Here is a 26,625-nt window from a genome sequence, read left to right as displayed (position 1 = left end):
ACGTGTGCTGCTTTGGCCAATATTTACTCGCCCGGGGGTTAAATCCACTCGCCCGGGGCGAGCAAATGTATAGGTTTGTCGAACACTGCCCATAGGGAATATACCCTGCTATATACACACAGTGACCGCAGGGTGTCACTGATACCCATAGGGAATATACCCTGCTATATACACACAGTGACCGCAGGGTGTCACTGATACCCATAGGGGGTATACCCTGCTATATACACACAGTGACCGCAGGGTGTCACTGATACCCATAGGGAATATACCTTGCTATATACACACAGTGACCGCAGGGTGTCACTGATACCCATAGGGAATATACCCTGCTATATACACACGGTGACCGCAGGGTGTCACTGATATGCATAGGGAATATACCCTGCTATATACACACAGTGATCGCAGGGTGTCACTGATACCCATAGGGAATATATTGGCTGCTATGTACATACTGTCACCACCCTTACCTTTTAAATCTATCTCATTTTTGTTGATTTTCTCTGTGTTTGGAACAAAGCACAAGGTTTCTGTGAAAGAAAAGGACACAATGACTTACACATCAGGCACTAAGGGAGAGTGTATGCGTCTGTGAATATATATACTGTACACACACACATTCTCTGCTCACATTGAAAAGGTAGCTAAACCTGTTGCTTTTTCCTCCGCAATGTTACAAAGATACGCCCGTTCCCCTGTTGCCCGACTGCTAAAACTCTGACTCAGGCCCTCATTCTCTCCCGTCTCGATTACTGTAACCTCCTGCTGTCCGGCCTTCCTGCCTCTCACCTGTCTCCCCTACAATCTATCCTAAATGCTGCTGCCAGAATCACTCTGCTCTTTCCTAGATCTGTCTCAGCGTCTCCCTCCTGAAATCCCTCTCCTGGCTTCCTATCAAATCCCGCATCTCACACTCCATTCTCCTCCTCACTTTTAAAGCTTTACGCTCCTCTGCCCCTTTTTACATCTCAGCCATAATTTCTCGCTATGCATCACCCCGACTCTTGTGTTCCACTCAAGGGTGTCTTCTTTCTACCCCCTTTGTATCTAAAGCCCTCTCCCGCCTTAACCCTTTCTCACTGACTGCCCCGCACCTCTGGAACGCCCTTCCCCTCAATACCCGACTAGCACCCTCTCTATCCACCTTTAAGTCCCACCTTAAAACACACCTGCTTAAAGAAGTATATGAGTAGCTCCGTGGCTGATACTATACACCTGATACATAAAGCTTGGCCCCCTGCAGATGCACTTACCAGAACGCCCTCCTACTGTCTCTGTACGTTCTCCCTACCTACTAATTAGAGTGTAAGCTCCTCGGAGCAGAGACTCCTCTGTAGAGGGAGAAAGGGGGTGGCCCGGTATTAAAGGGGTTGCACCCCATATGGCCATCCCCTGACCTCACCAGAGAGACAAGGGGTTAACTGGACTGCGGTCCAGGGATGAGGTTTGTACCTTGAAAATGTATGTTCCCCTGTTCCCATGTTTCATTATAAGCATGTATTTTAATGTTTTAAAGTGCATTTCTGTATCTCCAGTTCTGGAGGTCACAGAGAGTTCATATTTGGCCAATATGTGGAGTCACTGTAGGCATTAAAAACTGGCAAAGGTCGACCCACTGAGCCCATCAGAATGGAACTTATTAATATGTGTAGATATTAAAGTGTATATGTATTTTATTTTGGATCTGTTCTGAAAATGCAGACGCCATTTGCTAAGCTAATAAGTCATGAAGGGCAGACGGCTGAGTAGCCTAAGCACGGTGATCAAAAAGTAACTGCCTTGATTGTTATCCAATGTCTAGGGATTAAGTATTAGTCAATCAACAAATTCTGCCAGTCTAATTGTTACCTGAGGGCATGGGTTAGTCTGTTAGTCTGTGTCTCCACATTAGAGAGTGGATATAGATAATTGTTCACCAATAGGCTGTGTTCAATGTTAAGAATAGGGTTGCACAGGTATATAAACTGTGTCAACCCTACAGTTTTTAGTTGTGCTTCTGATTCCATCTTGAATGTCACTGGACTGCTGGAGAATTGCTATTGGATACTTCTCCATTCCCCAACCCTAAGTAAGTGTTATCTTCTTGCCTGTTAATTGTACTATATTGCTGTGTTCACCTTATTTAAGGAATAAATTATATTTTATTATATCTAAGCCTCGTTCAGTTCAACCCAGATATTTGGTGTTCATTATATCTTGTCATAAGCTACCGTGACATCCTCTTCCTTAATGTTACTTTTATGTATGAAACACTTCTCCCCTTTATGTGTTATGTGTATTATTTGTTATTTATATGATTGTCACGTGTATTACTGCTGTGACGCGCTATGTACATTAATTGCGCTATATAAATAAAGACATATATGCATACATACATATATATATCTGTGGACACACATGTCTGTGTTTGTGCAAAACCTTGCATATATCCTGCTGCATCAGGTCCTGCACTTCTTTAACGATCTCTAATATTTCATTGACATTGGAGTTTGCGTTAGACATTTTTACCAAGCGCGGGACAAGCTAGCCGCTCATTGCACGCTAAACAAAATGGAATTCGAATTCCCGACTTGCCTGATTTCAGGTTACCTTGGAGTGGGGGGGAGGGAGGGGGGAGGGAGGGCGCAAACTTACCATACTGCGGCCTAATTATGTAACTAAAGCCCCAACTGCAATGAAATATTAGCCGTGCTTTTTCTGTGACGGTGCGTCTCGGTGCTGTGTAACCGGAACCTTTTTCCAGGGTCGAAGTTGGCACCCCTCCCCCCCCCCCAAATTATCATTTCGTTTGCCTTGCGTGTGACGGTGCGGCCGTGATGTTGGGGTGTAACGGCGAAGTTAAGAAACTACCGAAGGGCACGTTTCCTTCTTTGATAAGCGCGGCGCGGTGCCAGTCACAGATTAGAACATGTCGGCCAGCGATGGTGCCAAAGAGGCTCCAGGAATCAACAGATTCGGCGCGGACGCGCTAACGGCTCATCTGTTAAATAATCGGCCGGGTTTTAAGCACGCGATGGGTGGGCGGCATCCAGTTTCCCGGTGTTTGAATATGCCTGTGCAGAGGCACCTGCAGAAGTGTGTGTGTGTGTACGTGTGTTTGTGTGTGTGTGTGTGTACGTGTGTTTGTGTGTGTGTGTATGTACGTGTAGTCAGTGGGGGAAAGGGAAGGGGGAGGGGAAAATCCTGCTCAGCTCAAAATAGACTTTCTAGGGAGGTGCTATCAGGGTGAAACTTAAGCGTATAGGAGGAGAGAGGAAAGAACCCTATATGATGCACTCAGCCCTACTAATGAAAATAATAAACTTTAATTTAATGATAGTTGAAAAATGCAAACATAACAAATATATTTAAAACCTACACTGGCGACACACTTTATCGCAGTGCGGCCAGATCCGCAAGCCGGGAGATTTCCCGGCTTGCTAGTGGCCGCCCCTCGGCGTGCCGCGCGTCATAGACGCGCGGTCACGCGTCATCGGGAGCCTGCGCCCCCTGCACGCGTGTCCAAGGGCTCCCCGAGGGAGCCCTGGTGTCCCGCGATCGCGGGACAGCGGCAGGGGGTTCCGGGGGACCCGGCGGACCCGGCAGCGGTAGGGAGAGCGCCCCGATCGGAGGGCGCTCTTCCGCTGCTTCGGCGCGCGCCCGTCACACTCGGGCGCGCGCCAGGCTACTGCTGCGGCACAGAACGGGCAAATGCTCGAATAAACTGTGCCGCAGCAGTAAAAAGTGTACTGTTCAGTTCTGATGTGCAATCACTCTAGATGACCAGGTAGTGTCATAGTTAGTGTGAAGCACAGTAGATTAGAGAAACTGTTGATTCTCACAATACTAGTATGAAAATGATTTAGTAGATGCACAATGAATATAACCCTGTCAGGGAAGTAGCTGGTGTGCACTCTACATAGGTATTGTGATACACAAGCACTGGGAGCATTGATAGTGCAGCACTGTGTTACAAAGCTGCAGTAGGGCACATAGCACTGCTGCATACACAGGAAGCCAAATGCAAACCCAGGCAGGGAAGGACCCCCCCTGATGATAGATCAATGGGAGCGCTGCTGGGAGGTGGGTGCAGGTAAGTATACCCCGTGGTTAACCACAGTGCTGCACTATCAATGCTCCCAGTGCTTGTGTATCACTGAGTGCATCATGTATGTACATGTGTTTGTGTGTGTGTGTACGTGTGTTTGTGTGTGTGTGTACGTGTCTGCATTTTCCATAGCGCACACATCCCCATCTCTGCACTTACCTTTGGTCAATTCTATTGTTGTGCAGTGGGAATGTCTTAAAGTCTCATTAAGCCTTTCCACAGCCTCTGCATACTGCTCTCTATATTTGGCAAAATCAACTTCCAGCAGCACTACATGTTCAACAACAATACTTCCTTTCCTGGAAGAGAGAGACGGGGGGTAGAGAGGTTAGAAGGGAGACTAGAAAGAGGGGTAGAGCAAAACAGAGTCATGTATCAAGCATCGACAACTGCAGCATTGCTCCGGACATGCCACGGAGTCGCTCATTTCCCCTTTGTAACTGGTTCCGTTATTAAATAAATGTCATCAACGACCTGTACATATCCCCCAGACTCTTTGGGTCAGACCCCTCTTAAGATAACATCAACGTTAAGTCATTTGACAGAGTTTTATGGATCTGGCCCGTGGTGATTGGACACTGGATAATATAATCCCACTTCTGCCACCATATGTGTTGTTATGATCTGTGCAGTGACAGGGGAACATTCAGTGACTGAGAGGGCATCAGATATAACCTCCCCCCTGGTACATGCTGGCTTTGGGGTTTTGTGTGGTCCTGGGAGGGTTTCTCACCTGATGAAGGTGATCCTTACTCCGTTGTAGTTGGTGACGTTTATATACAAGATTCCCATCTGCAGAATAGGAGAGAAATCTGTCACCCAATGCATCCCAGCTACTAGAAATATACTCCAAGTACAGAACATAAACAGCACCAACCTCTCGCCCCAACGCATCTTCTGTCTCTTCTCTCCCACTTTTTCCCTTTATATTGTAAGCTTAGGATCAAGAATATATCTACCTCTTCTGACGTTTTCTTTAAGTCTAGTAATATTTTTGTATCTTTTATTATTTTTATTTTAGCTTTCGCACCCTATTCTGCGGCTCTTTTGGATCACGTTGGCACATTGTGAATAAATACCTATGACAGTAACAATAATGCCCCTTTTAATACTAAAGCCGCAATAGCATACAGTACTCATACCGTATCTTAATCAGAGAGGTTGATTTTGAAAGGGACGGTGCAGTTCAACCAAAAACCTCAGGGCTAGAGTGCAAAAAACGTATACGTTTATTGATTAGCCATTTAAAACCCCGCCAACGCGTTTTGCGCCAACAAGGAGGCCCGTGACAAAATGAATCTTCTGGTGGTGAAGCAGTGACCTCCCGCCGGCTGGTGCTACACTGTGGAGGTGACATCGTTAAAAGTATAAACGCCTCCGCCCCACCCCCCCTTTCCCCCCACACATACTTGCTCCCGGAACCTTTTCTCGAAGTCTTTATATCCCTGGGATGTTGTGTCCGTTAGCTCTTCATTGAATTCTTCATTCTCCACCGTGACAGTGACATTAATTTTAGCGATGACCTTCTCTATAACAAAGGAAGCCAGAGACGTAAGGACATGGCAGGATTTTCAGTGGCTTAACACCCCCCACCCCCATTTTAATTGCCCCTCAAATACCCTATGAACATTATATAATATATTAGCTGATATACCCGGCGTTGCCCGGGGTGTAAATACGTAATAGGTATTATTATCTGTAATAAGACACGCAGAGTCATGGGAACCATCAGGACATTCCTGTCACTAACCCCAATTGGTGAGTGCCACACTAACAATCCCTCCATAGGAGGGGTAGAAACCTAAAGACGGTCCTACAGGGTACGTTGATGACGTCGCTCTGCTTATGGTGCCACAGATTGTGACGGCCGTTCTCTGCGCTGTTAGTTATGATGATACTGCCTGGGGTAGTGAAGTCACATGTCGGCAAGATCTATGACTGTGTCCGCGATGTTGGCTACCTTTTGTGACGTCACCGCAAAGAGTTCATATAGTGACTGTGAATGACATGCCCTGCATTGCAGCTCCCATCATGATCTGTATCCCCATGTGCTGAGGATTACAGAGTCCAATCCTAAATGAGTGATCAGTCCCTTGGAAAAGAGGGGGCAGACTTCCACCTATTTTGACTTTTCATAAATGCTAAAGTTATGGCATTGTCAACCCAACTCCCGCACTCATTGGGATTCCCAAAACGCGGATTCCAAACGTACCTGGTCTGATCTCGTCCAAAATGACCTCGCACAGGGGCCCGTAGATGTTCTGGTGGTTACACACGCACTTAACACCATCGTATTGACCATATACACAGGCGAGACCTAAAGCACAGAGACATCAAGTAAGCGTGGGCACCACCTCTGAGATCGAGTCATCGACATAGGGAAACGGGTGCAGTATGGAGAACGGGAGAGATCGGACGAGGGATGTAATATTTTAAATACTGACGCTGACTAGGTTGGTGAAGACACCAGCACACAATACATACAATATACTGGTGCTGGTGCTGGTAATCCATATCGAGCTCCAGATACAGGTGCGCCGACGAGTATTCTAAAACTTGCCTTAAACTTGCCTTGGCAAATCTGGGGCAATCACCAACAAGTTCCAGGTACATGCTGGGTACATGCTAGGTACATGCTGGGTACATGCTGGGTAGATGCTGCAAACATTTCAGTGACATTTCTGCAGAGACTAATGGCCTATCGGATTAACACAGCAGGGATCCCGGGCAGTCCCATTCAGTTTGAATGGGACTGCCAGGGACCCCCGCTGTTAATCCGATGGGCCATTAGTCTCTGCAGAAATGTCACTGAAATGTTTGCAGCATGTACCCAGTATGTGCCCAGCATGTACCCAGCATGTACCCAGCATGTACCCAGCATGTACCCAGCATGTACCCAGCATGTACCCAGCATGTACCCAGCATGTACCTGGGTCTTGTTGGTGATTGCCCCAGATTTGTTTTAGAATACTCGTCGGCGCTACAGTATGTGTAAAGCAAAACAGAGCAGTTACAGGGGAAGAGCTGAGGTATAAATGGAGTTAGATCTTAATGAAATAAAAAAAGGTTGGTATAGAAGGTATGCTGAGAGTTAAAATTGCAGTTGAAGGGTATATAGATGCGGGGAGAGAGGAGTATTGAAAGAAGGTACGTAGATGACTGAGGGTTATGAAGCCCTTAGGTCAAGTAAAGATATAACAAAAGTGTGCAAGGAGGTATAGTTCCAGTATAGGTAAGTGTACAATCTGTATAGGAGGGGAGGCATGGATGCAAAAAGGATGTGTAAGATTATTTCAGGGTGGGGCAACAGGAGACAGTGGTAGTAACAAGGTGCTGTGTAGGTGTGCTATGTGGAATGAAGGAAACCATTTTATGAGATGCTGTACAGCAGACTTGAGGTAAAGAAGTCCTACGTATATGAATAAAGATAAAGAAGAACAGAGAGGTAAAGGATGGGAGGAAGCAGTGTTGCAGGCACGGATGCGCTGGGGACTTACCTGGATTGGTAGCTGGTGGCCTGATGCTGCTGGAAGTTGAATTAGGCTGAGTTGTTGAGAGGATAACATCAGGGCTGCTGAGACCACCGTGGGTAGATGTGGTAGCTTGAGCACTTGCGGCTGTCGTGGTTTCTGCTCCAGAGTCCGCAGTGGTTTCTTCTCCAGAGCCAGTAGTAGTTTCTGCTCCAGAGACAGTAGTGGTTTCTGCTCCAGAGTCGGTAGTGGTTTCTGCTCCAGAGGCAGTAGTGGTTTCTGCTCCAGAGTCAGTAGTGGTTTCTGCTCCAGAGTCAGTAGTGGTTTCTGCTCCAGAGTCGGTAGTGGTTTCTGCTCCAGAGTCAGTAGTGGTTTCTGCTCCAGAGTCGGTAGTGGTTTCTGCTCCAGAGTCGGTAGTGGTTTCTGCTCCAGAGTCGGTAGTGGTTTCTGCTCCAGAGTCAGTAGTGGTTTCTGCTCCAGAGTCAGTAGTGGTTTCTGCTCCAGAATCGGTAGTGGTTTCTGCTCCAGTGTCAGTAGTGGTTTCTGCTCCAGAGTCAGTAGTGGTTTCTGCTCCAGAGTCAGTAGTGGTTTCTGCTCCAGAGTCGGTAGTGGTTTCTGCTCCAGAGGCGGTAGTTGTTTCTGCTCCAGAGTCAGTAGTAGTTTCTGCTCCAGAGTCGGTAGTGGTTTCTGCTCCAGAGTCGGTAGTGGTTTCTGCTCCAGAGTCAGTAGTAGTTTCTGCTCCAGAGTCGGTAGTGGTTTCTGCTCCAGAGTCGGTAGTGGTTTCTGCTCCAGAGTCAGTAGTGGTTTCTGCTCCAGAGTCAGTAGTAGTTTCTGCTCCAGAGTCAGTAGTGGTTTCTGCTCCAGAGTCAGTAGTGGTTTCTGCTCCAGAGTCAGTAGTAGTTTCTGCTCCAGAGTCGGTAGTGGTTTCTGCTCCAGAGTCGGTAGTGGTTTCTGCTCCAGAGTCGGTAGTGGTTTCTGCTCCAGAGTCAGTAGTAGTTTCTGCTCCAGAGTCAGTAGTGGTTTCTGCTCCAGAGTCGGTAGTGGTTTCTGCTCCAGAGTCAGTAGTAGTTTCTGCTCCAGAGTCAGTAGTGGTTCCTGCTCCAGAGTCGGTAGTGGTTTCTGCTCCAGAGTCGGTAGTGGTTTCTGCTCCAGAGTCAGTAGTAGTTTCTGCTTCAGAGTCAGTAGTGGTTTCTGCTCCAGAGTTGGTGGTTTCTGCTCCAGAGGCAGTAGTAGTTTCTGCTCCAGAGTCAGTAGTAGTTTCTTCTCCAGAGTCAGTAGTGGTTTCTACTCCAGAGTCAGTAGTAGTTTCTACTCCAGAGTCAGTAGTAGTTTCTGCTCCAGAGTCAGTAGTGGTTTCTGCTCCAGAGTCGGTAGTGGTTTCTGCTCCAGAGTCGGTAGTGGTTTCTGCGCCAGAGTCGGTAGTGGTTTCTGCTCCAGAGTCGGTAGTGGTTTCTACTCCAGAGTCAGTAGTGGATTCTGCTCCAGAGTCCACAGTTGTTTCTGCTCCTGAGTCAGTAGTGGTTTCTGCTCCAGAGTCAGTAGTGGTTTCTGCTCCAGAGTCAGTAGTGGTTTCTGCTCCAGAGTCAGTAGTGGTTTCTGCTCCAGAGTCGGTAGTGGTTTCTGCTCCAGAGTCAGTAGTGGTTTCTGCTCCAGAGTCAGTAGTGGTTTCTGCTACTGAGTCAGTAGTGGTTTCTGCTCCAGAGTCAGTAGTGATTTCTGCTCCAGAGTCGGTAGTGGTTTCTGCTCCAGAGTCAGTAGTGGTTTCTGCTCCAGAGTCGGTAGTGGTTTCTGCTCCAGAGGCAGTAGTTGTTTCTGCTCCAGAGGCAGTAGTAGTTTCTGCTCCAGAAACAGTAGTAGTTTCTGCTCCAGAGTCAGTAGTGGTTTCTGCTCCAGAGTCGGTAGTGGTTTCTACTCCAGAGTCGGTAGTAGTTTCTGCTCCAGAGTCGGTAGTGGTTTCTGCTCCAGAGTCAGTAGTGGTTTCTGCTCCAGAGTCAGTAGTGGTTTCTGCTCCAGAGTCGGTAGTGGTTTCTGCTCCAGAGTCAGTAGTAGTTTCTGCTCCAGAGTCGGTAGTGGTTTCTGCTCCAGAGTCGGTAGTGGTTTCTGCTCCAGAATCGGTAGTGGTTTCTGCTCCAGAGTCAGTAGTAGTTTCTGCTCCAGAGTCAGTAGTGGTTTCTGCTCCAGAGTCGGTAGTGGTTTCTGCTCCAGAGTCAGTAGTAGTTTCTGCTCCAGAGTCAGTAGTGGTTTCTGCTCCAGAGTCGGTAGTGGTTTCTGCTCCAGAGTCGGTAGTGGTTTCTGCTCCAGAGTCAGTAGTAGTTTCTGCTTCAGAGTCAGTAGTGGTTTCTGCTTCAGAGTTTGTGGTTTCTGCTCCAGAGGCAGTAGTAGTTTCTGCTCCAGAGTCAGTAGTAGTTTCTCCTCCAGAGTCAGTAGTGGTTTCTACTCCAGAGTCAGTAGTAGTTTCTACTCCAGAGTCAGTAGTAGTTTCTGCTCCAGAGTCAGTAGTGGTTTCTGCTCCAGAGTCGGTAGTGGTTTCTGCTCCAGAGTCAGTAGTGGTTTCTGCGCCAGAGTCGGTAGTGGTTTCTGCTCCAGAGTCGGTAGTGGTTTCTGCTCCAGAGTCGGTAGTGGTTTCTGCTCCAGAGTCGGTAGTGGTTTCTGCTCCAGAGTCGGTAGTGGTTTCTGCTCCAGAGTCGGTAGTGGTTTCTGCGCCAGAGTCGGTAGGGGTTTCTGCTCCAGAGTCAGTAGTTGTTTCTGCTCCAGAATCGGTAGTGGTTTCTGCTCCAGAGTCAGTAGTGGTTTCTGCTTCAGAGTCAGTAGTGGTTTCTGCTCCAGAGTCAGTAGTGGTTTCTGCTCCAGAGTCGGTAGTAGTTTCTGCTCCAGAGTCAGTAGTAGTTTCTGCTCCAGAGTCCGTAGTGGTTTCTGCTCCAGAGTCGGTAGTGGTTTCTACTCCAGCGTCGGTAGTAGTTTCTGCTCCAGAGTTGGTAGAGGTTTCTTCTCCAGAGTCAGTAGTGGTTTCTGCTCCAGAGTCAGTAGTCGTTTCTGCTCCAGAGTCCGTAGTGGTTTCTTCTCCAGAGTCGGTAGTGGTTTCTGCTCCAGAGTCAGTAGTAGTTTCTGCTCCAGAGTCAGTAGTGGTTTCTGCTCCAGAGGCAGTAGTAGTTTCTGCACCTGAGTCGGTAGTGGTTTCTACTCCAGAGTCAGTAGTAGTTTCTGCTCCAGAGGCAGTAGTGGTTTCTGCTCCAGAGTCGGTAGAGGTTTCTGCTCCAGAGTCGGTAGTGGTTTCTGCTCCAGAGTCAGTAGTAGTTTCTGCTCCAGAGTCCGTAGTGGTTTCTTCTCCAGAGTCGGTAGTGGTTTCTGCTCCAGAGTCAGTAGTAGTTTCTGCTCCAGAGTCAGTAGTGGTTTCTGCTCCAGAGGCAGTAGTAGTTTCTGCACCTGAGTCGGTAGTGGTTTCTACTCCAGAGTCAGTAGTAGTTTCTGCTCCAGAGGCAGTAGTGGTTTCTGCTCCAGAGTCGGTAGAGGTTTCTGCTCCAGAGTCAGTAGTGGTTTCTGCGCCAGAGTCGGTAGTAGTTTCTGCTCCAGAGTCAGTAGTGGTTTCTGCTCCAGAGTCGGTTGTGGTTTCTGCGCCAGAGTCGGTAGTAGTTTCTGCTCCAGAGTCGGTAGTGGTTTCTGCTCCAGAGTCGGTAGTGGTTTCTGCTCCAGAGTCGGTAGTGGTTTCTGCTCCAGAGTCGGTAGTGGTTTCTGCGCCAGAGTCAGTAGTCGTTTCTGCTCCAGAGTCAGTAGTGGTTTCTGCGCCAGAGTCGGTAGTGGTTTCTGCGCCAGAGTCAGTAGTGGTTTCTGCTCCAGAGTCAGTAGTGGATTCTGCTCCAAAGTCAGTAGTGGTTTCTGCTCCAGAGTCGGTAGTAGTTTCTGCTCCAGAGTCGGTAGTGGTTTCTGCTCCAGAGTCGGTAGTGGTTTCTGCGCCAGAGTCAGTAGTGGTTTCTGCTCCAGAGTCAGTAGTGGATTCTGCTCCAAAGTCAGTAGTGGTTTCTGCTCCAGAGTCGGTAGTAGTTTCAGCGCCAGAGTCAGTAGTGGTTTCTGCTCCAGAGTCTGTAGTGGTTTCTGCGCCAAAGGCAGTAGTAGTTTCTGCTCCAGAGTCGTTAGTGGTTTCTGCTCCAGAGTTGGTAGTGGTTTCTGCTCCAGAGTCAGTAGTAGTTTCTGCTCCAGAGTCAGTAGTGGTTTCTGCTCCAGAGTCGGTAGTGGTTTCTGCTCCAGAGTCAGTAGTGGTTTCTGCTCCAGAGGCAGTAGTAGTTTCTGCTCCAGAGTCAGTAGTAGTTTCTGCTCCAGAGTCGGTAGTGGTTTCTACTCCAGAGTCAGTAGTAGTTTCTGCTCCAGAGTCGGTAGTGGTTTCTACTCCAGAGTCAGTAGTAGTTTCTGCTCCAGAGTCAGTAGTGGTTTCTGCTCCAGAGTCAGTAGTAGTTTCTGCTCCAGAGTCGGTAGTGGTTTCTGCTCCAGAGTCAGTAGTAGTTTCTGCTCCAGAGTCAGTAGTGGTTTCTGCTCCAGAGTCAGTAGTGGTTTCTGCTCCAGAGTCGGTAGTGGTTTCTGCTCCAGAGTCGGTAGTGGTTTCTGCTCCAGAGTTGGTAGTGGTTTCTGCTCCAGAGTCAGTAGTGGTTTCTGCTCCAGAGTCGGTAGTGGTTTCTGCTCCAGAGTTGGTAGTGGTTTCTGCTCCAGAGTCGGTAGTGGTTTCTGCGCCAGAGTCGGTAGTGGTTTCTGCTCCAGAGTCGGTAGTGGTTTCTGCTCCAGATTCGGTAGTGGTTTCTGCTCCAGAGTCGGTAGTGGTTTCTGCTCCAGAGTCGGTAGTGGTTTCTACGCCAGAGTCAGTAGTGGTTTCTGCTCCAGAGTCAGTAGTGGATTCTGCTCCAGAGTCAGTAGTGGTTTCTGCTCCAGAGGCAGTAGTAGTTTCTACTCCAGAATCAGTAGTAGTTTCTGCTCTAGAGTCAGTAGTGGTTTCTGCTCCAGAGTCGGTAGGGGTTTCTGCTCCAGAGTCAGTAGTGGTTTCTGCGCCAGAGGCAGTAGTAGTTTCTGCTCCAGAGTCAGTAGTGGTTTCTGCTCCAGAGTCAGTAGTGGTTTCTGCTCCAGAGTCGGTAGTGGTTTCTGCTCCAGAGTCAGTAGTGGTTTCTGCACCAGAGGCAGTAGTGGTTTCTGCTGCAGAGTCGGTAGTGGTTTCTACTCTAGAGTCAGTAGTAGTTTCTGCTCCAGAGTCAGTAGTGGTTTCTGCTCCAGAGTCAGTAGTAGTTTCTGCTCCAGAGTCGGTAGTGGTTTCTGCTCCAGAGTCAGTAGTAGTTTCTGCTCCAGAGTCAGTAGTGGTTTCTGCTCCAGAGTCAGTAGTGGTTTCTGCTCCAGAGTCGGAATTGGTTTCTGCTCCAGAGTCGGTAGTGGTTTCTGCTCCAGAGTTGGTAGTGGTTTCTGCTCCAGAGTCAGTAGTGGTTTCTGCTCCAGAGTCGGTAGTGGTTACTGCTCCAGAGTCAGTAGTGGTTTCTGCTCCAGAATCGGTAGTGGTTTCTGCTCCAGAGTCAGTAGTGGTTTCTGCTCCAGAGTCAGTAGTGGTTTCTGCTCCAGAGTCAGTAGTGGTTTCTGCTCCAGAGTCAGTAGTGGTTTCTGCTCCAGAGTCAGTAGTGGTTTCTGCTCCAGAGTCGGAATTGGTTTCTGCTCCAGAGTCGGTAGTGGTTTCTGCTCCAGAGTTGGTAGTGGTTTCTGCTCCAGAGTCAGTAGTGGTTTCTGCTCCAGAGTCGGTAGTGGTTTCTGCTCCAGAGTCAGTAGTAGTTTCTGCTTCAGAGTCAGTAGTGGTTTCTGCTCCAGAGTCAGTAGTGGTTTCTGCTCCAGAGTCAGTAGTAGTTTCTACTCCAGAGTCAATAGTAGTTTCTGCTCCAGAGTCCGTAGTGGTTTCTGCTCCAGAGTCGGTAGTGGTTTCTACTCCAGAGTCGGTAGTAGTTTCTGCTCCAGAGTTGGTAGAGGTTTCTGCTCCAGAGTCAGTAGTGGTTTCTGCTCCAGAGTCAGTAGTCGTTTCTGCTCCAGAGTCGGTAGTGGTTTCTGCTCCAGAGTCGGTAGTGGTTTCTGCTCCAGAGTCAGTAGTAGTTTCTGCTCCAGAGTCCGTAGTGGTTTCTTCTCCAGAGTCGGTAGTGGTTTCTGCTCCAGAGTCGGTAGGGGTTTCTGCTCCAGAGTCAGTAGTGGTTTCTGCGCCAGAGGCAGTAGTAGTTTCTGCTCCAGAGTCAGTAGTGGTTTCTGCTCCAGAGTCAGTAGTGGTTTCTGCTCCAGAGTCGGTAGTGGTTTCTGCTCCAGAGTCAGTAGTGGTTTCTGCACCAGAGGCAGTAGTGGTTTCTGCTGCAGAGTCGGTAGTGGTTTCTACTCTAGAGTCAGTAGTAGTTTCTGCTCCAGAGTCAGTAGTGGTTTCTGCTCCAGAGTCAGTAGTAGTTTCTGCTCCAGAGTCGGTAGTGGTTTCTGCTCCAGAGTCAGTAGTAGTTTCTGCTCCAGAGTCAGTAGTGGTTTCTGCTCCAGAGTCAGTAGTGGTTTCTGCTCCAGAGTCGGAATTGGTTTCTGCTCCAGAGTCGGTAGTGGTTTCTGCTCCAGAGTTGGTAGTGGTTTCTGCTCCAGAGTCAGTAGTGGTTTCTGCTCCAGAGTCGGTAGTGGTTTCTGCTCCAGAGTCAGTAGTTGTTTCTGCTCCAGAATCGGTAGTGGTTTCTGCTCCAGAGTCAGTAGTGGTTTCTGCTCCAGAGTCAGTAGTGGTTTCTGCTCCAGAGTCAGTAGTGGTTTCTGCTCCAGAGTCAGTAGTGGTTTCTGCTCCAGAGTCAGTAGTGGTTTCTGCTCCAGAGTCGGAATTGGTTTCTGCTCCAGAGTCGGTAGTGGTTTCTGCTCCAGAGTTGGTAGTGGTTTCTGCTCCAGAGTCAGTAGTGGTTTCTGCTCCAGAGTCGGTAGTGGTTTCTGCTCCAGAGTCAGTAGTAGTTTCTGCTTCAGAGTCAGTAGTGGTTTCTGCTCCAGAGTCAGTAGTGGTTTCTGCTCCAGAGTCAGTAGTAGTTTCTACTCCAGAGTCAATAGTAGTTTCTGCTCCAGAGTCCGTAGTGGTTTCTGCTCCAGAGTCGGTAGTGGTTTCTACTCCAGAGTCGGTAGTAGTTTCTGCTCCAGAGTTGGTAGAGGTTTCTGCTCCAGAGTCAGTAGTGGTTTCTGCTCCAGAGTCAGTAGTCGTTTCTGCTCCAGAGTCGGTAGTGGTTTCTGCTCCAGAGTCGGTAGTGGTTTCTGCTCCAGAGTCAGTAGTAGTTTCTGCTCCAGAGTCCGTAGTGGTTTCTTCTCCAGAGTCGGTAGTGGTTTCTGCTCCAGAGTCAGTAGTAGTTTCTGCTTCAGAGTCAGTAGTGGTTTCTGCTCCAGAGGCAGTAGTAGTTTCTGCACCTGAGTCGGTAGTGGTTTCTACTCCAGAGTCAGTAGTAGTTTCTGCTCCAGAGGCAGTTGTTGTTTCTGCTCCAGAGTCGGTAGAGGTTTCTGCTCCAGAGTCAGTAGTGGTTTCTGCGCCAGAGTCGGTAGTAGTTTCTGCTCCAGAGTCAGTAGTGGTTTCTGCTCCAGAGTCGGTTGTGGTTTCTGCGCCAGAGTCGGTAGTAGTTTCTGCTCCAGAGTCGGTAGTGGTTTCTGCTCCAGAGTCGGTAGTGGTTTCTGCTCCAGAGTCAGTAGTAGTCTCTGCTCCAGAGTCGGTAGTGGTTTCTGCTCCAGAGTCAGTAGTAGTTTCTGCTCCAGAGTCAGTAGTAGTTTCTGCTCCAGAGTCAGTAGTTGTTGCTGCTCCAGAGTCAGTAGTAGTTTCTGCTCCAGAGTCAGTAGTAGTTTCTGCTCCAGAGTCAGTAGTGGTTTCTGCTCCAGAGTCAGTAGTAGTTGCTGCTCTAGACTCAGTAGTGGTTTTTGTTGTTACGTCCGTAGCTGGAAAAATGGAAGTAAAAACAATATACAGGTAAATTTCTGCATATCGTTCAGAACCAACAATAGTCTGAGGTAGAGGTTAAGGACTGTCTGGTTTAAGGCTAGGGGATATGCTCCATGTTATAGCTACAAATTATGATCCACAGGTATCAAAGAGACTCCCAAATATAGCTCTCTTTGCAAATAAAGGGTGTCAATAGGACTATATTAGACCGTGCATTTTATGATAATAATTCTACGTAGGATATACTAGGTCATCGGTCTGGTCAACCACTGTTTTGTATGAGACTTGCTATGTGGTTAATGGTCCTATCGACGGTGGGAGGTTTTTAAATTGTGTCTGTCACGGTAAGCCAGGACAATTTACACTGGATTACGGACGCCAGAAAGAACGAAGGAGCTAAACAAAACAAGTTCATTTTGGACGGGGCCAACAGGAGAAACACAATGCCCGGCTTGAGGGTTACACTGACCATACACGTGGGTTGTGGGGGAATCCTAGCTCCCTAGGTGCTGGGTGCCACTGTGGTTGGCTTACCCAAGGTTGTCTTCGACACTCCGAGAGTCTCTAGGTACCACGGTACCGTAGGGATGCTAGTTGCTAGCAAGGTTTAAAGTCCTGCTTGTCTATACAGCTCAGCCCCCTTATAACGCTGTGCTTGGGGTCCAAAGAATCACATGGCGCTATAAGCGGATCGCGCTACAAATAATGTACAGTTGTATGCATTGTACAACAAAGTATTTAAGACGCCAACAATTGTGTTGTAAAGTATTTATAAATATGAAAATTGGGAGCCACGCTTACATCGCGCTATATGCGGGTTCGCGTTGTAGCGGATCGCGTTATAACGGGGTTGAGCTGTACCACGGAGCCTCGGGCTGGATCTTTGTGTCTCGGGCAGAAATCTCAGAGTAACACACCCACTGTCTACCAGACTGCGCGTCCGGGTCTGATCTCACTATCCGTGATCGTCGGGGGTGTATATAGTTTCCCGGTCTCCGTCTAAAAGCACGGAAGACCGGGTGTCGGCTAATCACCGCACGCATGATACATGCCGGCCAATCACAGCACGGTTACCACGTTGGCGAATGACAGAGCGAGGGCTCGCCCGTGATGGGCAAACCAGGGCCGTGGGAGGTGACAGTGATTTAGGACAGCCCACCGGGCTTGGTTTCAGGAGAGTGGGAAATTCAAGCTGACCAATGGGAACTGAGTTGGTTGGGAGTAGGACCCAGGCCTCCGTTTCCGAGTCTGGGATGACCAATGGGAACTGAGTTGGTTGGGAGTAGGACCCAGGCCTCCGTTTCCGAGTCTGGGATGACCAATGGGAACAGAGTTGGTTGGGAGTAGGACCCAGGCCTTCTTTTCCGAGTCTGGGATGACCAATGGGAACTGAGTTGGTTGGGAGTAGGACCCAGGCCTCTGTTTCCGAGTCTGGGAGGACCAATGGGAACTGAGTCGGTTGTGAGTAGGACACAGGCCTCCGTTTCCGAGTCTGGGAGGACCAATGGGAACTGAGTTGGTTGGGAGTAGGACCCAGGCCTCTGTTTCCGAGTCTGGGAGGACCAATGGGAACTGAGTCGGTTGTGAGTAGGACACAGGCCTCCGTTTCCGAGTCTGGGAGGACCAATGGGAACTGAGTTGGTTGGGACTAGGACCCAGTCCTCAGTTTCCAATTCCAGCCGCAGAGATTGATGCCTCAGAGTCTTGGATGACCAATGGCTCAGCATCTGAAGTCCATGTTCCACCAGATCTGAGTAAATGCCCCTCCCCACTCCTCCAGTGTCCCAAGCACCTCGCCCAGCTCCCCTGGGGAGAGCAGGCCCCGATTCCTTTGTGTGGTGAATGGCTAAGGGAATTACCATCTCCATCACATATAGGAGTCATAGGAACACATTACATTACATACAATGTGCATGGGGAATAAACTGTGTTACAGGGACACACACACACACTTGTCAGCCATTTCTGCTGCAATAAGATGGTCTTCTAGCCTGTAACATACAGTAGGCATCCACCTGGACAGGTAGGGTCACCTGCTGGGCTTAACCCTTAATGTGCTGGCCAGGCTGCTCCACACATTACACTTTCTGGTTCTATAGACTGGTAGAGAGGCTAAGGGGTTACTGGTCCGATAGACTTGGGGGAGAGATGTTAAGGGGAGGCTGGATCTACAGACTGAGGGAGAGGTTAAGGGGATCTGCACCCACAAACTGGGGAGAGGTTAAGGGGTTACTGGATACAGACTGGGGGAGAGGTTATGGGGTTACTGGTTACAGACTGGGGGTGAGGTTAAGGGCTTACTGGTTACACACTAGGGGAGAGGTTAAGGGGTTACTGGTTACAGACTGGGGGAGAGGTTAAGGGCTTACTGGTTACATACTGGGGGAGAGGTTAAGGGGTTACTGGTTACAGACTGGGGGTGAGATTAAGGGGTTACTGGTTACACACTGGGGGAGAGGTTAAGGGCTTATTGGTTACATACTGGGGAGAGGTTATGGGGTTACTGGTTACAGACTGGGGGAGAGGTTAAGGGGTTACTGGTTACATACTGGGGGAGAGGTTAAGGGGTTACTGGTTGCAGACTGGGGAGAGGTTAAGGGGTTACTGGTTACAGACTGGGGAAGATGATACGGGGTTACTGGTTAAACATTGGGGGAAAGGTTAAGGGGTTACTGGTTACAGACTAGGGAGAGGTTAAGGGGTTACTGGTTACAGACTGTGGGAGAAGATAAGGGGTTACTGGTTGCAGACTGGGGAGAGGTTAAGGGGTTACTGGTTACACACTAGGGAGAAGTTAAGGGGTTACTGGTTACAGACTGTGGGAGAGGTTAAGGGGTTACTGTTTGCAGACTGGGGGGATGAGGTTAAGGGGTTACTGGTTACAGACTGGGAGAGTTGTTAAGGGGTTACTGGTTAAACATTGGGGGAAAGGTTAAGGGGTTACTGGTTACAGACTAGGGAGAGGTTAAGGGGTTACTGGTTACAGACTGTGGGAGAAGATAAGGGGTTACTGGTTGCAGACTGGGGAGAGGTTAAGGGGTTACTGGTTACACACTAGGGAGAAGTTAAGGGGTTACTGGTTACAGACTGTGGGAGAGGTTAAGGGGTTACTGTTTGCAGACTGGGGGGATGAGGTTAAGGGGTTACTGGTTACAGACTGGGAGAGTTGTTAAGGGGTTACTGGTTACAGACTGGGAGAGAGGTTAAGGGTTTACTGGTTACACACTGGGTGAGAGGTTAAGGAGTTACTGGTTACAAACTGGGGGAGAGGTTATGGGGTTACTGGTTACAGACGGAGAGAGGTTAAGGGGTTACTGGTTACACACTGGGGGAGAGGTTAAGGGATTACTAGTTACAGACTGGGGGAGAGGTTAAGGAGTTACTGGTTACACACTGGGGGAGAGGTTAAGGGGTTACTGGTTACACACTGGGAGATAGGTTAAGGGGTTACTGGTTATAGACTGGGGGAGAGGTTAAGGGCTTACTGGTTACAGACTGGGGGAGAGGTTAAGGGGTTACTGGTTACAGACTGGGGGAGAGGTTAAGGGGTTACTGGTTACACACTGGGAGAGTGGTTAAGGGGTTACTGGTTATGACTGGGAGAGCGGTTAAGGGTTTACTGGTTACACACGTGGACAGGTTAAGGAGTTACTGGTTACACACTGGGTGAGAGGTTAAGGAGTTACTGGTGACAAAATGGGGGAGAGGTTATGGGGTTACTGGTTACAGACTGGGAGAGAGGTTAAGGGGTTACTGGTTACAGACTGGGAGAGAGGTTAAGGGCTTACTGGTTACAGACTGGGGAGAGGTTAAGGGGTTACTGGTTACAGACGGGGAGAGGTTAAGGGGTTACTGGTTACGACTGGGAGAGCGGTTAAGGGTTTACTGGTTACACACTGGGGGAGAGGTTAAGGGGTTACTGGTTACACACTGGGTGAGACGTTAAGGAGTTACTGGTGACAAACTGGGGGAGAGGTTATGGGGTTACTGGTTTCAGACTGGGGGAGAGGTTAAGGGGTTACTGTTTACACACTGGGGGGAGAGGTTAAGGGTTACTGGTTACAGACTGGGAAATAGGTTAAAGGGTTACTGTTTACACACTGGGGGGAGAGGTTAAGGGGTTACTGGTTACAGACAGGGGAGAGGTTAAGGAGTTACTGGTTATAGACAGGGGGGAGGTTAAGGGGTTACTGGTTACAGACAGGGGGAGAGGTTAAGGGGTTACTGGTTACAGACAGGGGGAGAGGTTAAGGGGTTACTGGTTACAGACTGGGGGAGAGGTTAAGGGGTTACTGGTTACACACTGGGGGAGAGGTTAAGGGGTTACTGGTTACACACTGGGGGAGAGGTTAAGGGGTAACTGGTTACAGACTGGGGGAGAAGTTAAGGGGTTACTGGTTACAGACTGGGGGAGAGGTTAAGGGTTACTGGTTACAGACTAGGGGAGAGGTTAAGGGTTTACTGGTTACAGACTGGGGGAGAGGTTAAGGGGTTACTGGTTACATACTGGGGGAGAGGTTAAGGGGTTACTGGTTACAGACTGGGGGAGAGGTTAAGGGGTTACTGGTTACACACTGGGAGAGTGGTTAAGGGGTTACTGGTTACGACTGGGAGAGCGGTTAAGGGTTTACTGGTTACACACGGGGAGAGGTTAAGAGGTTACTGGTGACAAACTGGGGGAGGTTATGGGGTTACTGGTTTCAGAGTGGGGGATAGGTTAAAGTGTTACTGGTTACAGACAGGGGGAGAGGTTAAGGGGTTACTGGTTACAGACTGGGGAGAGGTTAAAGGGTTACTGTTTACACACTGGGGGGAGAGGTTAAGGGGTTACTGGTTACAGACAGGGGGAGAGGTTAAAGGGTTACTGTTTACACACTGGGGGGGAGGTTCAGGGGTTACTAGTTACAAACTGGGGAGAGGTTAACGGGTTACTGGTTATAGACAGGGGGGAGGTTAAGGGGTTACTGGTTACAGACAGGGGGAGAGGTTAAGGGGTTACTGGTTACAGACTGGGGGAGAGGTTAAGGGGTTACTGGTTACACACTGAGGGAGAGGTTAAGGGGTTACTGGTTACACACTGGGGAGAGGTTAAGGGGTAACTGGTTACAGACTGGGGGAGAGGTTAAAGCGTTACTGGTTACAGACTGGGGGAGAGGTTAAGGGTTACTGGTTACAGACTAGGGGAGAGGTTAAGGGGTTACTGGTTACAGACTGGGGGAGAGGTTAAGGGGTTACTGGTTACAGACTGGGGGAGAGGTTAAGGGGTTACTGGTTACAGACTGGGGGAGAGGTTAAGGGGTTACTGGTTACAGACTGGGGGAGAGGTTAAGGGTTTACTGGTTACAGACTGGGGGAGAGGTTAAGGGGTTACTGGTTACAGACTGGGGGAGAGGTTAAGGGGTTACTGGTTACAGACTGGGTACTCAGTGCTTTACAATGACCATACAGTACAGTACAGGGAATTATAATAATACAATAAGTGCAGCAAAATCAGACAAAAGGCAGGACATCCCTGCCCCGGAGAGCTTACACTCTAAGTGGTATATTAGGGGAGTTACAGAGACCGAAGGTGAGAGAATACGTGCCGTAGATGGCAGTGCCTGGCCTTGATGGTGGGTAGGGGCAGTAGATGGCAGTGCCTGGCCTTGATGGTGGGTAGGGGCCGTAGATGGCAGTGCCTGGCCTTGATGGTGGGTAAGTGCAGTAGATGGCAGTGCCTGGCCTTGATGGTGGGTTGGGGCAGTAGATGGCAGTGCCTGGCCTTGATGGTGGATAGGGGCAGTAGATGGCAGTGCCTGGCCTTGATGGTGGGTAAGTGCAGTAGATGGCAGTGCCTGGCCTTGATGGTGGGTAGGGGCAGTAGATGGCAGTGCCTGGCCTTGATGGTGGGTGGGTGCAGTAGATGGCAGTGCCTGGCCTTGATGGTGGGTAGGTGCAGTAGATGGCAGTGCCTGGCCTTGATGGTGGGTAAGTGCAGTAGATGGCAGTGCCTGGCCTTGATGGTGAGTAGGTGCAGTAGATGGCAGTGCCTGGCCTTGATGGTGGGTAGGTGCAGTAGATGACAGTGCCTGGCCTTGATGGTGGGTAGGGGCAGTAGATGGCAGTGCCTGGCCTTGATGGTGGGTGGGTGCAGTAGATGGCAGTGCCTGGCCTTGATGGTGGGTAGGTGCAGTAGATGACAGTGCCTGGCCTTGATGGTGGGTAGGTGCAGTAGATGGCAGTGCCTGGCCTTGATGGTGGGTGGGTGCAGTAGATGGCAGGGCCTGGCCTTCATGGTGGGTAGGTGCAGTAGATGGCAGTGCCTGGCCTTGATGGTGGGTAGGTGCAGTAGATGTCAGGGCCTGGCCTTGATGGTGGGTAGGGGCAGTAGATGGCAGTGCCTGGCCTTGATGGTGGGTAAGTGCAGTAGATGGCAGTGCCTGGCCTTGATGGTGGGTAAGTGCAGTAGATGGCAGTGCCTGGCCTTGATGGTGAGTGGGTGCAGTAGATGGCAGTGCCTGGCGTCCATGGTGGGTGGGTGCAGTAGATGGCAGTGCCTGGCCTTCATGGTGGGTAGCAGTGACTGTGAGTGTGGGACAGATATCAGGGGTGGTCAACTCCAGTCCTTAAGATCTCCCTGCTTCAGCACAGGTGGCTCAGTCAATATTTAAATATAGAAAGCTTTTTAATGTGACCGCCCAATTTCTCTGTCATTGTGACGGATTGCCGAGTGAGTGTGTGAGTGAGTGTGAGTATGTGAGTGTGGGTGACAGCACAATTTCTCTGTCACTGTCCCCTCTGATTCATGTCACTGTGACGGATTGCCGAGTGAGTGTGAGTGTGAGTGGGTGTGGGTATGAGTGAGTATGAGTGATCGCCCAATTTCTCTGTCACTGTCCCCTCTGATTAATGTCACTGTGACGGATTGCTGAGTGAGTGTGTGAGTATGAGTGAGTGTGGGTGTGAGTATGAGTGAGTGTGGGTGTGAGTATGAGTGAGTGTGGGTGTGAGTATGAGTGAGTGTGTGTGTGTGTGTGTGTGTGTGTGTGTGTGTGTGTGTGTGTGTGTGTGTGTGTGTGTGTGTGTGTGTGTGTGTGTGTGTGTGTGTGTGTGTGTGTGTGTGTGTGTGTGAGGGTGTGAGTATGAGTGAGTGTGGGTGTGAGTATGAGTGAGTGTGGGTGTGAGTATGAGTGAGTGTGGGTGACCGCCCAATTTCTTTGTCACTGTCCCCTCTGATTCTTGTCACTGTGATGGCTTACCGTGTGAGTGTGTGAGTGTGAGTAATCGCCCGCTTTCTCTGTCACTGTCCCCTCTGATTCATGTCACTGTGACGGATTGCCGAGTGAGTGTGTGAGTGTGTGAGTGTGAGTGAGTATGAGTGACCACCCAATTTCTCTGTCATTGTCTCCTCTGATTAATGTTACTGTGACGGATTGCCATGTGAGTGTGTGAGTGCGAGTGTGTGAGGTACCGCCTCATTTTTTCTGTCACCGTCTCCTCTAATTATTGTCACTGTGAAAGATTCCTGGGTTAGTGAGTGTGAGTGAGTGTGAGTGAGTATGTGAGTGAGTGTGACAGCGCAGTTTCTCTATTACTGTCCCCTCTGATTCTTGTCACTGTGACGGATTCTCAAGTGAGTGTGTGAGTATGTGAGTGTGTGTGTGAGTGTGAGTATGTGAGTGTGTGTGACAGCCCGGTTTTTTCTGTTACTGTCCCCTCTGATTTTTCTCACTGTGATGGATTCTTGAGTGAGTGTGTGAGTCAATGTGTGAGTGTGAGTATGTGAGTGTGTGTGACAGCCCCGTTTTCTCTATTACTGTCCCCTCTGATTTTGTCACTGTGATGGATTCCTGGGTGAGTGAGCATGTGAGTGTCAGTGATTGTGAGTGTGGGTGTGAGTGTGTGACCATCTTTTTTCTCTGTCACTGTACCCTCTGATACTTGTCGCTCTGTTGAATTACTCAGTGAGTAAGTGTGCGTGTGTGAGTGTGAGTTAGTGACCACCCCATTTCTCTGTCACTGGCCCCTCTGAGCCTTGTCACTGATGGATTTCTGAGTGAGTGAGTGAGTGAGTGAGTGAGTGTGTGTGAGTGTATGTGAGTGTGAGTGAGTGTGATGTATTCATGGGTGAGGTTCACATGAGAAATCGGGATCACTCACCGGCCGTCAGACAGGAGATCAGGAGCAGGAGAATCCGAGACCGCCACAGGATCCCCATCCTACAGGATCTACCAGGGATCTACCAGGGATGTCCTCAGCACTCTGTGCTCTTTCTGAGCACTCTCTGGTGCTCTCTCTCAGGACTCTCTCTATTAGCGCTGTCTGTGCTCTCTCTCTCAGTGCTCTCTCTCTCTCTGTGCTCTCTCTCTCAGGACTGTCTCAATGCTCTCTCTCAAGGCTGTCTGTCTTTCTGATGGCTCTTATTTTTTGCCCCCTGCCTGCGCTCTCTTGCCCCGGCTTCCCAAATGAGCCCCGGGCAGTGCAGGGGGGGTATATATAATACAGGAGCCGTGATGTACAGAGGGATGGGAGATGTTACAGGTGATACAGGACAGGAGGTGACAAAGGATGGGGCGTGTATATCATACCTGTAATACATGAGTGTGCAAATCTTTTATAGGGTGCAGAGGTCAGTTATATTATCTGTTTGTCACTCAGAGAGTGATACGAAAGCACCTAAAAATCAACACCAGGATAATGGGGTCTCGCTGTGAGATCCTTCACAGCACAGAGACCCTACAACCTGAGGATAATGGGGTCTCACTGTGAGATTCTACACAGCACAGAGACCCTACACACTGAGGATAATGGGGTCTCACTGTGAGATCCTACACAGCACAGAGACCCTACACACTGAGGATAATGGGGTCTCACTGTGAGATCCTACACAGCACAGAGACCCTACACACTGAGGATAATGGGGTCTCACAGGGAGATCCTACACAGCACAGAGACCCTACACACTGAGGATAATGGAGTCTCACTGTGAGATCATACACAGCACAGAGACCCTACACACTGAGGATAATGGGGTCTCACTGGGAGATCCTACACAGCACAGAGACCCTACACACTGAGGATAATGGGGTCTCGCTGTGAGGTCCTACACAGCACAGAGACCCTACAACCTGAGGATAATGGGGTCTCACTGTGAGATCCTACACAGCACAGAGACCCTACACAGCACAGAGACCCTACACGCTGAGGATAATGGGGTCTCACTGTGAGATCCTACACAGCACAGACACCCTACACACTGAGGATAATGGGGTCTCACTGTGAGATCCTACACAGCACAGAGACCCTACACACTGAGGATAATGGGGTCTCACTGTGAGATCCTACACAGCACAGAGACCCTACACACTGAGGATAATGGGGTCTCACTGGGAGATCCTACACAGCACAGAGACCCTACACACTGAGGATAATGGGGTCTCACTGGGAGATCCTACACAGCACAGAGTCCCTACACACTGAGGATAATGGGGTCTCACTGTGAGATCCTACACAGCACAGAGACCCTACACACTGAGGATAATGGGGTCTCACTGTGAGATCCTACACAGCACAGAGACCCTACTCACTGAGGATAATGGGGTCTCACAGTGAGATCCTACACAGCACAGAGACCCTACAAACTGAGGATAATGGGGTCTCACAGTGAGATCCTACACAGCACAGAGACCCTACACACTGAGGATAATGGGGTCTCACTGTGAGATCCTACACAGCACAGAGACCCTACACATTGAGGATAATGGGGTCTCACTGTGAGATCCTACACAGCACAGAGACCCTACACATTGAGGATAATGGGGTCTCACTGTGAGATCCTACACAGCACATAGACCCTACTCACTGAGGATAATGGGGTCTCACTGTGATACCCTACACAGCACAGAGACCCTACACACTGAGGATAATGGGGTCTCGCTGTGAGATCCTACACAGCACAGAGACCCTACTCACTGAGGATAATGGGGTCTCACTGGGAGATCCTACACAGCACAGAGACCCAACACACTGAGGATAATGGGGTCTCGCTGTGAGATCCTTCACAGCACAGAGACCCTACACACTGAGGATAATGGGGTCTCGCTGTGAGATCCTTCACAGCACAGAGACCCTACACACTGAGGATAATAGGATCTCACTGTGAGATCCTACACAGCACAGAGACCCTACACACTGAGGATAATGGGGTCTCACTGTGAGATCCTACACAGCACAGAGACCCTACACACTGAGGATAATGGGGTCTCACAGTGAGATCCTACACAGCACAGAGACCCTACACACTGAGGATAATGGGGTCTCACTGTGAGATCCTACACAGCACAGAGACCCTACACATTGAGGATAATGGGGTCTCACTGTGAGATCCTACACAGCACAGAGACCCTACACATTGAGGATAATGGGGTCTCGCTGTGAGATCCTACACAGCACAGAGACCCTACTCACTGAGGATAATGGGGTCTCACTGGGAGATCCTACACAGCACAGAGACCCTACACACTGAGGATAATGGGGTCTCGCTGTGAGATCCTTCACAGCACAGAAACCCTACACACTGAGGATAATAGGATCTCACTGTGAGATCCTACACAGCACAGAGACCCTACACACTGAGGATAATGGGGTCTCACTGTGAGATCCTACACAGCACAGAGACCCTACACACTGAGGATAATGGGGTCTCACTGTGAGATCCTACACAGCACAGAGACCCTACACATTGAGGATAATGGGGTCTCACTGTGAGATCCTACACAGCACAGAGACCCTACACATTGAGGATAATGGGGTCTCGCTGTGAGATCCTACACAGCACAGAGACCCTACTCACTGAGGATAATGGGGTCTCACTGGGAGATCCTACACAGCACAGAGACCCTACACACTGAGGATAATGGGGTCTCGCTGTGAGATCCTTCACAGCACAGAAACCCTACACACTGAGGATAATAGGATCTCACTGTGAGATCCTACACAGCACAGAGACCCTACACACTGAGGATAATGGGGTCTCACTGTGAGATCCTACACAGCACAGAGACCCTACACACTGAGGATAATGGGGTCTCACTGTGAGATCCTACACAGCACAGAGACCCTACACACTGAGGATAATGGGGTCTCACAGGGAGATCCTA

General features: G+C 49.5%; 1 protein-coding gene across 1 annotated transcript in view; it reads right to left on the bottom strand.

The window, feature by feature from the left end:
- LOC142483237 (uncharacterized) overlaps window positions 1-23,996 on the bottom strand; it is a 35,473-nt gene extending 11,477 nt beyond the window's left edge. The window contains exons 1-7 of the mRNA XM_075583300.1: window positions 23,627-23,996; window positions 7,588-15,483; window positions 6,303-6,407; window positions 5,500-5,618; window positions 4,824-4,882; window positions 4,250-4,389; window positions 474-533 (exon numbers count right to left, since the gene is read on the bottom strand). Coding sequence (XP_075439415.1) covers window positions 474-533; window positions 4,250-4,389; window positions 4,824-4,882; window positions 5,500-5,618; window positions 6,303-6,407; window positions 7,588-15,483; window positions 23,627-23,684 — 8,437 coding nt within the window. The 5' untranslated portion in view covers window positions 23,685-23,996. The remainder of the gene's footprint in view (window positions 1-473; window positions 534-4,249; window positions 4,390-4,823; window positions 4,883-5,499; window positions 5,619-6,302; window positions 6,408-7,587; window positions 15,484-23,626) is intronic.
- Between the last annotated feature and the right edge of the window lie 2,629 nt (window positions 23,997-26,625).

The sequence above is a fragment of the Ascaphus truei genome, unplaced genomic scaffold (genome assembly GCF_040206685.1).
Source record: "Ascaphus truei isolate aAscTru1 unplaced genomic scaffold, aAscTru1.hap1 HAP1_SCAFFOLD_311, whole genome shotgun sequence".
Lineage (NCBI taxonomy): Eukaryota > Metazoa > Chordata > Amphibia > Anura > Ascaphidae > Ascaphus > Ascaphus truei.
This window is presented reverse-complemented; position numbering and strand designations above follow the sequence as displayed.